Source organism: Sabethes cyaneus, chromosome 3 (assembly GCF_943734655.1).
Source record: "Sabethes cyaneus chromosome 3, idSabCyanKW18_F2, whole genome shotgun sequence".
NCBI lineage: Eukaryota > Metazoa > Arthropoda > Insecta > Diptera > Culicidae > Sabethes > Sabethes cyaneus.
In genome coordinates, this window is record NC_071355.1 from 2,444,031 (window position 1) to 2,458,125 (window position 14,095).

At 41.4% G+C, this 14,095-nt stretch overlaps 1 protein-coding gene across 1 annotated transcript in view; it reads left to right on the plus strand.

The window, feature by feature from the left end:
- The first annotated feature begins 7,127 nt into the window (after positions 1–7,127).
- The window catches only part of LOC128744399 (uncharacterized), a 59,079-nt gene continuing 52,111 nt past the window's right edge, over positions 7,128–14,095 (plus strand). The window contains exon 1 of the mRNA XM_053841393.1: positions 7,128–7,538. Within this exon, the coding sequence (XP_053697368.1) occupies positions 7,317–7,538 (222 nt within the window). The 5' untranslated portion in view covers positions 7,128–7,316. The remainder of the gene's footprint in view (positions 7,539–14,095) is intronic.

The following is a 14,095-nucleotide window of genomic DNA, read 5'->3' on the forward strand; positions in this document are numbered from 1 at the left end:
GACACGTCAAAGCCGCCCTCCTCGGCTGAACATCAGGCAGCTAGATAACCCACAAGCTGCCGAGAACCACGCGCGAGTACTGAATGAGGCACTGCCTTCTTCCGAGGAGTTAGGTGCTTCAAACCTCGAAGACGGTTGGGGCAGAATACGCTCGGCCATCGGAGAGGCCGCTACCGCGGCACTAGGTATTGAGCCTCGGAGTACACAAAATGATTGGTTTGATGGGGAATGCCAACAAGCGGTGGAGGAGAAAAAAAATGCTTGGAAAAATTATCTAAGTATTGCCACTAGAGAGAACCTGGCCAAGTACCGTCGAGCTAGGAACCAGTTGACCACGATCCTGAGGAGAAAAAAGCGCCAAAAGGAGGACAGAGATCGTGAAGAATTAAAGCAACTATTCCGAGCTAATGACACGCGCAAGTTTTATGAGAAGGTGAACCAAACTCGGAAGGGCTACACACCGAAACCTGACATGTGTAGGGACGAGGGAGGGAATCTAATTACAAACGAGCGCGAGGTGGTCAACAGGTGGAAGCAGTTCTTCGATGAACACCTCAATGGCAACGTCGCAGAAGGAGGCGGAACGGAAATTAACCTAGGAGCGCCGATGGAAGATGACTATAATGTCCTAGCACCTGATCTCCAAAAAATCAAACGAGAAATCGGGCTGCTGAAGACCAATAAAGCTGCTGGGAAGGACCGCCTACCGGCAGAGCTTTATAAACATGGCGGAGAAACGCTAGCAAAGGCTCTACACTGAGTTATTTCGAGGATTTGGGAGGAGGATAAGCTACCGGAGGAATGGATGGAAGGAATGGTTTGTTCCATCTACAAAAAGGGTGATCGGCTGCAACTATCGCGGTATTACGCTGGTAAACGCCGCCTATAAGGTACTCTCCCAGATCCTGTTACGCCGATTGTCACCGATAGCACAAAGTTTCGTAGGAAATTATCGGGCGGATTTCATGGGGGCTCGCGCAACTACGGTCCAAATTTTTACTATCCGACAGATCTTGCAGAAATGTCGGGAGTACAACGTGCCCACGCATCACATCTTTATTGATTTCAAAGCAGCATACGATACAGTCGATCGAGACAAGCTATGGCAGATAATGCACGAATACGGTTTTCCGGACAAACTGACACGACTGATTAGAGCTACATTGGATCGAGTGATGTGTTTCGATGTGTGTGGACATTCTCGAGACGCGACGGGGGATGAGACAAGGTGACAGTTTATCCTGCATGTTGTTCAACATCGCTCTTGAGGGGGTGATCTGACGAGCGGGCATCGAAACGAGAGGCACGATTTTTACCAAGAGTAGCCAACTTCTAGGCTTTGCAGATGACTTCGATATCATAGCCAGGAACTTTGCGACGGCGGAGGCAATCTACGCCAGACTGAAAGCGGAATCTAGGAGAATTGGGCTAAAAATAAATGCGTCGAAGACCAAATACATGAAAGGAAGACGCTCAAAGAAAACAAAAGCGCGTTTCCCACTGACGGTAACCGTTGACGGCGACGAACTAGAAGTGGTAGCGGAGTTCGAGTATTTGGGATCGCTGGTGACCGCGGACAACAACACTAGTAAGGAGATCCTGCGGCGCATCCAAGCGGGAAATCGGGCCTACTTTGTCCTTCGTAAAACGCTACGATCAAGAAGCGTACGCCGCCGAACGAAGCTGACAATGTACAAAACCCTTATTAGACCGGTAGTTCTTTATGGACTTGAAGCCGTGACGCTGCTCACGGAGGACATACGCGCTCTTTCCGTGTTCAAGCGGAAAGTGCTGCGGATGATATTTGGCGGAGTACAAACTGAAAGCGGAGAGTGGTGGAGGCGTATGAATCACGAGCTACAGACACTGCTTGGAGAGACTCCCATCGTACATCTAGCGAAAGTTAGCAGGCTACCCAAGTAACAATTTCAGGCTGATCAAACGCTTTTATAGCTGATTTTATTCAACCTGTGGCTGAACTATGGTTTAGGTTAAGAAATAAAAACGTTTTTTCAGCTCTTAAACATCTAAATCTGGTGATTTTATCTAGCTTCAGGCAAGTTAATAGCTGCCTTCAAAGCTGCAATGAAGCTTAATAGAAACTTTTTTGCGCTTTTAAATAGCCATTCTGCGCAATGCTGTCAATTCTATTTTTAGAACGAGAAATAGTTTTGCAATCTGCTTTTCCAGTCGCTTAATCAACGCCTCATCAACCTTTATGCAGCCAAAAAAAAATCTATTTTTAAATTTAAAAAAATGTAACGCGTCATTTTAATTTTTCCGTGAACATTGTCGAACGCGTTTTTTTTAATTTCGAATAACTTTAATTCGTATAAGTAAGCTTTAAGCTAGCTAATTAAAAATGCATGTTTTTTCCGGGATTTGAACCCACCATCCTTTGATCCATAAGCACTCACCGTATGATCCTCCCCATTTGCATCTGCAGAACAGACAGTGAGAATATCTTTACACCTGAAGCATAACCCGCCCAGGGATCAGTCGATAACTGACAATCTTTTGCTGTCAGTCGAATTGCGAAATTCTATGATCTGACCGTATGTGTGCTGTGAGCCGAAAGAAAACTTAATAGAAGTTTGTAAAGTCACTTTAACACCCTTAAGCAGCCTTAAAGTAGTTTGAATGCTGTGAGCCTAATGAAAGCTTCCACCTTTACACTTTAACATCTTTAAGCAGCCGTAAAACGGTTTGATGTTTATGGCTGTTTAGAAGCAGATTGTTTAGCAGAAATATCCGTTATTAAGCTTGTTTATCAGCTTTTGGGAGAGAACTGGTTTGAAAAATTTAAAGTAGCTTAAACATCGCTTATTTAAACACCATTTGAATGGTTACTTTATGCAGCTTTGATCACCTTAAACCAACCCGTAAACAGCCATTGCTCTTGCAATTCAGCTAGCGTTGTTACTTGGGTACGGTGGGCCAGACACGTCGTAAGGATGCCGGACGACAGGGCAACGAAAATAGTCCTCTTCAACAACCCCACCGGCAGCAGGAATAGGGGGGCCCAACGTGCACGATGGCTCGACCATTTCGAAAGCGATTTGGGACTTCTGAGACGACTAGGAAATTTGCGACAAGTGGCCCAAAACTGAGTTGAATGGAGACGAGTGCTTGAAACAGCACGAGCCACCCCGGCTCTATGTTGCTGAAGAAGAAAATTTGGTCTTCCTTCCATTAAAGGCCGGCTTAAGCTGAACTCTATTTTATTCACATTAACGGGGTTTTTGTTGTATAAGACGTTATTATAATTAGATCATGTTGATTCATGCTGCCTGCCTAGTACCAAGACTAGGCAACCGGGAATCATGCAGCGACGCACTTCCTAGCTTGGCTATTCAGTTTTAATCTTGAAGAATTACCGGGTATGACCACGTGGAGGCACTAGGTAGGAACTTGTGACAACCAGAGCAATGGTGAGTGCTTTTTCATTTGTTTTCCCCATTTCATGCCCAGGCCCGCAATCTATATTTTATTTTATACTAGCTGACCCGACAAACTTCGTATTGCCACAAATTAACCTGTGTTGTACATAAATCATGAATCTCGGATGATCTTTGTCACTATCTCGAGTTTTGCAAGCCCCCCAGTGGGCGGCGCTTCCGACGGCGGGTCACCGGCAACACTCGCGACCGGCTCGTCCTGAATGATCTAGTGTTACTATAGATAGTTTTTGTGGTCTTGTTATTGATTAATGTTTTATGGAACAGTCTCGAATTTCTCGAGTTGGATTAGTTTTTGAGTTTCGCAAAAATTTCTGTTTTATTTGTATGAGAGTCCATATCCCCCTACCACAGGGGTGAGAGGTCTCTAACTATCATAAAATAAATTCAAGACTCAAAAATCTCCTACATGCTAAATTTGGTTCCATTTGCTTGATTAGTACTCAAATTATAAGGAAATTTGTATTTCATTTGTATGGGAGCCCACCCTCTTAAAAGGGAAAGGGGTCGTAATACACCACAGAAAAAAAATTCTGCCATCTTAAACTCTCACATGCCAAATATGGTTCCATTTGCTTGATTAGTTCTCGAATTATGAAATTTGCATTTCATTTGTGTAGAAGCCCCCCCTCTTGAAGTGTGGAAGGATCCTAATTCATCGTAGAAAATATTTTTGCCTCCAAAAACCTCCGCATGCCGAATTTGGTTCTATTTGCTTGATTAGTTCTCGAGTTATGGGGAAATTTGTATTTCATTTGTATTGGAGCCCCCCCTCCTAATGTGGGAAGAGGTCCTAATTCATCACAGAAAAAATTCTTGCCTCCAAAAACACCTACACGCCAAATTTGGTTCCATTTGCTGGATTAGTTCTCGAGTTATGAGGAAATTTGTATTTCGTTTGAATGGGAGCCCCCCCCCTCATAAAAAGGTAAGAAGTCCTAATGCATCATGGGAAAAATGGTTGCCTCCAAAAACACCCACATGCCAAATATGGTTCCATTTGCTTGATTAGTTCTCGAATTATGAGGAAATTTGTATTTCATTTGTGTAGAAGCCCCCCCTCTTGAAGTGTGGAAGGATCCTATTTCACCGTAGAAAATATTTTTGCCTCCAAAAACCTCCACATGCCGAATTTGGTTCTATTTGCTTGATTAGTTCTCGAGTTATGGGGAAATTTGTATTTCATTTGTATTGGAGCCCCCCCTCCTAATGTGGGAAGAGGTCCTAATTCATCACAGAAAAAATTCTTGCCTCCAAAAACACCTACACGCCAAATTTGGTTCCATTTGCTGGATTAGTTCTCGAGTCATGAGGAAATTTGTATTTCGTTTGTATAGGACCCCCCTCCTAAAGTGGGGAGGGGTCCCAATTCATCATTGAAAAAAAAATTGTCTCCAAAAACACACACATGCCAAATTTGGTTCAATTCGCTTGATTAGTTCTCGAGTTATGAGGAAATTTGTGTTTCATTTGTACAGGAGCCCCTCCTCTTAAAGTGGGGTGGGGTCCTAATTCACCATAGAAAATTTTTTTGCTCTCGAAAACCTTCACATGCCAAATTTGGTTGCATTTGCTTGATTAGTTTTCGAGTTATGAGGAAATTTGTATGGAAGCCCCCCCCTCTTAAAGGGGAGAGGAGTTATAATTCCTCTTATAAAGAGGGGAGGGGTCTCAATTCACCATAGAATAAATTCTTGTCACCAAAAAAAACACCCACATGCCAAATGTTGTTCTATTTGCTTGATTAGTTCTCGAGTTAGGAGGAAATTTGTATTTCATTTGTACAGGAGCCCCCCCTCTTAGAGTGGGGAGGGGTCCTAATTCACCGTAGAAAATTTTCTAGCCCTCGAAAACCTTCACATGCCAAAGTTGGTTCCATTTGCTTGATTGGTTCTCGAGTTATGAGGAAATTTGTATGGAAGCCCCCCCTCTTAAAGGGGAGAGGAGTTACAATTCCCCTTATAAAGAGGGAGGGGTCTCAATTTACCATAGAATAAATTCTTGTCACCGAAAACACCCACATGCCAAATTTGGTTCTATTTGCTTGATTAGTTCTCGAGTTATGAGGAAATTTGTATTTCGTTTGTATAGGAGCCCCCCCCTCTTAAAGTGGGGAGGGGTCCCAATTCATCATAGAAAAAAATTTTGTCTTCAAAAACACACACATGCCAAATTTGGTTCCATTTGCTTGATTAGTTCTCGAGTTATGAGGAAATTGGTATTTCATTTGTACAGGAGCCCCCCCTCTTAAAGTGAGGAGGGGTCCTAATTCAACATAGAAAATTTTCTTGCCCTCGAAAACCTTCACATGCCAAATTTGGTTCCATTTGCTTGATTAGTTCTCGAGTTATGAGGAAATTTGTATGGAAACCCCCCCTCTTATAGGGGAGAGGAGTTATAATTCCCCTTATAAAGAGGGGAGGGGTCTCAAATTACCCTAGAATAAATTCTTGTCACCGAAAACACCCACATGCCAAATTTGGTTCTATTTGCTTGATTAGTTCTCGAGTTATGCAGAAATTTGTGTTTCATTTGTATGGGAGCCCCCCCTCTTAGTGGGGGGAGGGGTCTCTAACCATCACTAAAACCTTTCCTGGCCCCAAAAACCTCTACATGCAAATTTTCACGCCGATTGGTTCAGTAGTTTTTGATTCTATAAGGAACACAGGACAGACAGACAGACAGACAGACAGACAGAAATCCTTCTTTATAGGTATAGATTTTATATATCGTATTTTATTCTCACTCCAATTCGTCAATACAGTCAATCCAAGTTGATTCCAATTAGGTTATCTAAGTCCAAAAATCGGAGTCTCGCCTTCCATCGCACAGGGAAGATCTGGTGACGGCGGTCCACAGAAGCATGGGTTCTATGCACATTCGCCTTTACGAGTGGAACGCTGTTGATGAAAAATGAACGAGAAAAAGGTATTTAAAATTTTATGTTTCTTCATTTACATTTCATATAATATACATTTGGAAACGATCATATTATGCAAGTTTTATGTTGCTTTAAATTGTTTTTTTTTTTGGTTTACACGTCGCACCCTTAATAAACGGTTTGTGGAGTCTCCTTTTTATCCAGTCCTCTGTGGTTCAAAGGTTCACCAATATCTTTGATTGACAGGGGCTGGGAAGAGAAGCTGAATCCGGCTAAGAAAAAAACGAGGTTGGTCAATGAATGCGTTGCGTTGCGTTTATTGATACGTTTCAATAATTCCTTTATACAACATTCCAAATCGGAACAACGTTTTAAATGTCACAACTTAATTAATGCATGATTTACTCATCGTCACATTTGTAAATGAATATCAGTGGCAGTTTTAATGAGTTTTAATTTTAACCAATAATTAAAAGCACATAATTAACAAAATTTAGCAAGCGATACAGATTGAATATACTTCCTGTTTTTATTCACTGCCGGCACCTTTCTGACTAACTTCTATTACACATGCATCTGTAGCAAATGACGAGCGAATAACGTCTCTAAAATCGTTCTCATCTCGTAAATACAGTCGTCACCGAACGGGGGAAAAAACAAGTAAAAGTGACCGTCTTTTTTACACCATCTTAATCGCGATTTGCTCTGCTCCCAGTCTCAATTGAGCTCCCACAATAATCAACCACAATTACACTGCTGCTCTCTGTAAACAAAGCCCGTCTTATAAATGATAGGCCAACAAGTGCGCCAATGTTCCTTTCGGTAAATTGTCCTAATCAATCAGATTTCCGATCAGTCTCCGGTCAGACTTACAACCGAGCATACGCGACCACCGAACACAAACGCACAGAAAATTCTTAATCGCGCTACTAGAGTGAACAAGGTGATAAATCGTTATCAGAAGTGAATTTGCGAAAATGTTGCGCCTGCTGAAATCGACGACGATCTTCGGTTCCCGGTTTGGTTTCCGTTGTGCCACCAGCGTACCGCGGAAATGTGCCCAACCGTTCAGCACCCAGCCGGCAGCAGGTTTCGAGAGGAACATCGTGGAATCCCCGTACAATGTGCAAATTCCGAAGCTCTGTGCGACCGATTACATCTTTCACGACGTCGCCAAAGTAGCTGATAAACCAGCCGTTGTGAGTACCTATTGTTTATGTGTACGGCCAATCGTCAACGTGTATCTAGGTCAGGTCGCCACAACGGGGGACGCTATCAGCAAATAAAACCAGCAATTCAGTTGTCAAAAACTGCTGCGTCCAATCTCGAATTTCAATAGCCGGCCTGTTAGGCAAGCGAATAATCTTTGAAAACCCGGCTACCCGGTGATAAGAATCTTCCTGATATTTTGAAACGAGTGTCGAAAACATCAACAATTTCTAGTGCAACCGATTTCCGCACTTTGAACTTCTCTCGAACGCTAGGTGATAGGTATAGACTTTGTAACCGGTTGCCATTGCATTGCAATGCTTTGCACTACGGCTACGGTATCACATCGCGAGAGAATTGGCCGTGAATGTCGAACAACAATCAGCTGCTAGGAAGCACGTGCGGATGCACTTTCCTTACGACGGCGGTTTTCCGATCCTCCTGCTGCTCGGAGGAAGATCTGCTTCTCCATGCTACCGAAGTGCTGTCTTTATTTTTAACTTCTGGCTCTAGCTGTTGAATAACCGCGGCGAGCCGCGGGTGCAGGAAAAGTTGATTTGTGGGGGGGTATTTCCTAGTGAATAATTTGCCATCATTTACGCACGGCATTCAACACGAAGATGAAGTGGAAAACATATGTGGGTATATAACGCGTTACAGTTGTCGTCGTCGCAGTGCATGTCCGCTTTATATGGAGCAGAGAGTGACTTGTACGTTATGGGATTTGGTGTCGAAGCTCGAAGATAGTCGGAATAAAAATAGCCTATGCTAGAGGAGCAGCGGAAACATAAGCCATCAAATCACTATCATCGTGGCAATCTCGAAATGTGTGTTGTTCTACAGCTAAACTATCTAGTTGCAGCGAAAGGCGTGAAACTAATCCTAAACAAGTGTGGGCTAAATATACTTGAAACATGCTGAAATATTGTTCGCTGCTCGGTTTTTTTGGACTTTGGAACCAGAGATGGTCGTTTCCTCGTATAATTTATTCGTTACTAACCTTGCCATTTTTGTGTGTCAACATTCTCGCGGCTTTCGTAACAGCGCTGCTTGAAGCACGACGCGTCCTTCGATGCTTTGTATTCCCGTTCCATCCGTTCGTCGACAAGTAGGAGCATTATACAGGCCTGTAAGCTGTTTTAACCGGATTCGGTTATTTATAAGTGGTTATTTTCACAAAGTTTTATACACTTCGAATCGAATTAAACTGCATCAGAGCTTTTAATGTTTTTATTGTTTACCACGGCTTGGAGTTGTCATTTGGTGGTGCACCGCAGTTAATCAAAGGAAGCCGGTATTTTTTGCGTTTTCGACGAATCCGCGATAACGAAATCGTTCTTATTGATAGGGTTTGTTTACCACTAATGGACTTTTTCTCTATTACAGACACACGTTAATTATGTTTATATTAAAGAATCAGCCCTTATTCTTAATCTGCACATTTGCAGTTTTTGCGCTCACTTTTCTTCTTCCTCTTTTTCTCTTGTTTTTCTTTTTTTTCTGTCGCATGCTTCCGGTCTCACTAATATGTGCTTATCGACTACACGCGATTGGCCTTTGGCAGTCTGTGGACGGTTTCACTGGTCATACTCGATTGTGGTCGCCAATTGTTGCTGAGGACAAGTTTGCCCTTGCTCCTAGCGATATAACGCTCATGCGTACTTTCCCGTATAGGACTTTCTCTAGTGACTTTCCTCCTAGAGAGGAGTGGACGTCACGCTACATGGAAAGGAAAATTTCTGACTATGTGGTCTGTTATACCGATGGTTCCTTGTACGAAGGTCGCGCGGGTGCTGGTGTTTGCTGCCGTGAGCAGGAATTGGAGGAATCCTATTCGTTGGGTAGTTACTGCACCGTTTTTCAAGCTGAAATCTTTGCAATTATGTACGGAGCTCAGTTTACACTTCAGAGAGAACTGATAGGCAAGATTGTTTACTTCTGTTCTAACAGTCAAGCCGCTATAAAAGCCCTTCGTGCGGCTAATTCTAAATCTAAACCTGTCATCGCTGATGAACTAGTCATGGCTGATGAACTAGTAAGATCTGGAGCAGAAAAGCCGGCTTTCGGACCGGAACCTGTTTTACCAATTGTGGCATGTTGGATAAAAGAAAAGATTCGATCTTGGTTTTCATCTGAACATGAACGTTATTGGAAAAATCTTGAAACTTGTCGTTAAACGAAAAGTTTCATTGTTAAGCCTTGTGAGAAGGTTGCGAAATTTCTTTTGCAACACTCTATGGTAAATTGCAGTATTCTTGTCAGATCCCTGACTGGTCACCGCAGACCTAGTTATCATATAGCTACGATTCAGCGAGCTGAATCGTTTCATTGTAATTTATGTGAATCCGACTACGGGACACCATATCACACATCATACACATAATGATGACACGGGCAAGATGCATTGGGGCACATGATTGTGAGGAACGTGCTGCTCGAGCCGAAGATGCTGATACCTGATACCTGATAACTCTTTTTATCTCTTTCTTCTCGTTCTTCGTCTTCATCTGTTCCGTTTTTTCCTCTTTCAGATGCCCCGTTTTTTCGTCTTTTTCTCTTCCATTTTATTTTTTCTTTACCTTTTCTTTTCGTTTTTCCTATTTTTGTTTACTTCATTTCCCATTTCCCATTCCTATTTTGTCCCATCTTTCTCCTATTTTAACAGCCTCTATTTTTCTCTACTTCTCATTTTTTTCTTTTTTCTCCTCTCGCAATTCTTTTCCCGTTGAGTTCTCTTATCTTCCCTCTTTTTGCACCTTTTCACGTTTTCAATTGTTTTTTTTTCAGTCACCTCTTTTTCCTATTTGTCCTTTTTGTCTTTTTTGTCCTTTTTTCTACCCTTCTCTTTCTTCTCTTTTCCAGTCCGGTTTTTCGCCGTTTTAAATCCTGATTTCCCTCTTGTATTTCCCTTTTATGTTTCGTTTTTCCTAATTTTAAGTAAGGCCCGTTTTTCTCGTCCTGCTTCTTGCTCATCCTGCGCCTTATTCTGTTTTTCTTTCCCGTTTAATCCCGGATATCTTCCAAATTAATTTTTTTCTTTCCATTTTCCTCTTTTGACGAAGAACTACGTCTTACCGCAGGGTGTCAATCCAAACTTTGGATTCAACCCAGCGTCACGAAAGAATGAAAGATTTTGAACGTTAATAGTTCTGCCAATTATGAATGGATTTTCATGGTTTAGATACCGATCGACTTATAAAAGATGTAGCAATTATTAATTTTATTTCCTGGTCTTCGATTACATCGGACAGACAGTTCCTAATGTAAACTTATTCTATTTTTAAAAGTTGTTCTAGATACATTAAACTCATAACAGTCAGATACAATATTAAATTCGCGGGAACACATATCAATCGGGTAATTTTGGGCGAAAAGAGTACGGTGTAAAGGAAGCCGGAAGAAATCCGCTCGTCGGGTAAGCCTAGGGGGTACGTTGAACCGAATCTGACCTAGTAGCTCCGGGCTATCCACGTTATTTTCCAGAAGATCGTAGATAAATAATCGTTGCTACATACTTCTCCTATTTGTCAGAGTGGGTAGACGTATAAGCACGCATCTGTTTTCGTACGGAGGCAGACGAACAGGATCATCCCAGGGTAACCTGCGCAGAGCGTACCGAATGAATTGACGCTGGATTCGTTCTATCCGGTTGATTTGAACAGCATAATAAGGTGCCCACGCAAGCACCTCGTATTCAAGAATACTGCGCACGATTGAACAGTAAAGCGATTTCAGACAGTAGATATCATTGAACTGCTGCGTATTCCTTTTGATAAAGCCTAGCATAGCGTAAACCTTAGCAGTAGCAACGGCAATGTATTGAGCAAAACATAATTTACAATCCAAGAGGAAGCCCAAGTCCTTTATAGTTTCGACACGGTTGATGCTGTCCATTTCCATCGTGTAGTCAAATAATGACATTCCTACTCCTACAGAATAAAATAAAGTTTCATTTCTGCACGTTCACGTCCATTCCATTCAGAACACACAAACTTAGCAGGGAATCGATGTCGGATTGTAAGGCACAGCAGTCAACTCTTGATGCTACTACCCGAAAGAAATTCAGGTCATCTGCGTACATATACTTGGCAGATTTTATGGTGCTACACAAATCATTTACAACAAGATAAACAGCAATGGGCCAAGGTGACTTCCTTGGGGCAGACCGGAATGAATCTCAAATGGCTGCGAACTAGTTCTATCTATACGTATAAACGCACTGCGATGGTTAAGATACGATGTCCAAAACGATGCGGGGTCATGCCTTATGTTGTCTTCCATACGACGAATATAGCAACGAAAGCAGTGCGCATGAAGTGAGTTATATTCGCTCTCAATATCACGCAGCTCAGCTTTGTGCCTTTCATCTCTCGAGCGAAAGAATTTCTTCCTAGTCTTGCGGAGTCGGTTTCGTAGATGCCGTAGCTAATTGTTCCACCACGGTTGTTTACTACCACGCTGCCGAGAATGTTGTTTCATAGGGACAGCATCGCGAAGAGTACCGTAGATATGTTCGTAAAATCGTGACACAGCTTCATCTGCACTACAACCAGCAAGAAGTTCCTTCCATTGAGTTACAGCAAACAATCCGTTAACCAATTCGAAATCATATCGGTTAAGGTCGAAGTTGAACGGGTCAGTGACATAATTATTTTTCTTCACATCGGCAAGTTCAAAAATTAAAATTATGTGATTTCTATTGTAACATTCTTTTTCAATCACTAATTAGTAAAAATTACCGAACTGTTTCAAGGTCAAATTATCCCATACATTTTCTTTGTGGTCGCCTTGCTCCACAGGCAGGGACGACAGTTAATTACACCATCTGTATACTGTGATTTCGATTACTTTTAGAAAAAAATTGCAACAAAATCCCCTCGTACCAATAGGTCGAAGATTCTTTACGACGTTTAGGCTTATACTAATTTGATATCTGTGCTTGGGAAGTATGCCAGAAAGAGTGATAAAGTTCTGTCGTCCTAACATGATTTCTTAGGACTGCGGTAAACCTAATCCAATTTGATGTCCTGAAAGCAAACAATTTTGTTAAAGCATAAAACCACCCCTTCCTTTCAGTCTATTTTTTTTAACATTGAATCTAGTTCAAATTGATGTCCTGAAGGTGAAACGTTCCTTTCGCCAGATTGTATCCGCATTCGCGACTACGAAGTTGCTAATATTTGTTTGGTTTTTGCGTGAGAAAAAAGTGTAGGAAGTATTTTTGCTTTTGTTTTCACACAAGTTTTGACAATGGTTTTTCGTGTAAGTGCGAACAGGATTAAAAATCTCTAACTTTCGCAGTCGCGAATAGGTACTGTAAGATTTTTTTTCGGAACTGTTGTCTTACAAGGAAACACGGTTGAAGGTATATTTGTGCAAGTGAAGTAACGCAGCAATTCTCAAAGTGAGGAAAATCAGCGATTTTTTTATCCGAGAATAGTTTTGAATGTTTCAATTGCTGCTTTGCGTCAGTTAGTTGCCTGCAATTCTTTACTATTCAATAGTCAGCATTAATTGGAGGAGACAACGCAGAAGTAGTGGTGCTAATGTTTATTTGACCGTCAACACAGTATAAGGCACTAAGGTACAAAACATTTTGCAAACAACTTTAACTTACTTAGTAGCCTTCAGTCATTAAAATGAATAAAACGATCTGAAAAATTATCGACTTTGGATTTCTCAACCTGTAAGACAGTCAAGCATTTTTGACATAACAATTTTTTGATATCATCAAAATATATATATATATATAGTAACAGTGTTTGATATTAACGGGAGAATTTTGTTAATAGCTGGGTGCGTGATGCGTATCTCCATCACGTTCGTTAATTGGGTGTTTGTTAGTTGGACCATGCTCCAACTTGAATGCCAAAATTCTATAGAACATTTGAGTTAAAAACTACAAGGTATACAGCCCTAAGGGGTGTACGAAAGGGTGACGTAGGCCTGTGTCATATAATACTCATTACATTGATAACATGTTTTAATCGATGAAGTATAACTTTATGTCTGATCATTAGATCAAAGACTAATGCAAACTGCATTTATGGCATATGCATATTTGAGTATCTGTGAGTAGTGATGTCCATTAATCGTTCGATTAATTCAACTAATCGAATAACACTTGGAATATTCGAATAATTTTTAGTCGAATACTGCCAGCACGAGTAGTTGAATTAATCGAATAGTTCAATGAGCACGAATATTCTCCGAATAATGCTCGTTAATCGTTCATAATCGTTCGATTAATCGAATTAATCAAAGAAATAATCGAATATTTCTAATCGAACACCACTGGCACAAATAGTTGAATTAATCGATTAGTGCAGACAACGCTCACCGATTAATCGGTAATCGAATAATTGAAAATTTCGGACATCACTATCTGTGAGTATCATTGTTTGAGTGTTTATTTGTAAAAGAAGAGCGAAATATTCTGATTTAATTCTTCATTGAATCAATGGTGGTTTTAAAAAAACCGTTTGAAATTGTTTGGTGGCCCTGAAAAGAACTATGTTTGAGCTGATAGCACTTCTTAAAAATCAGT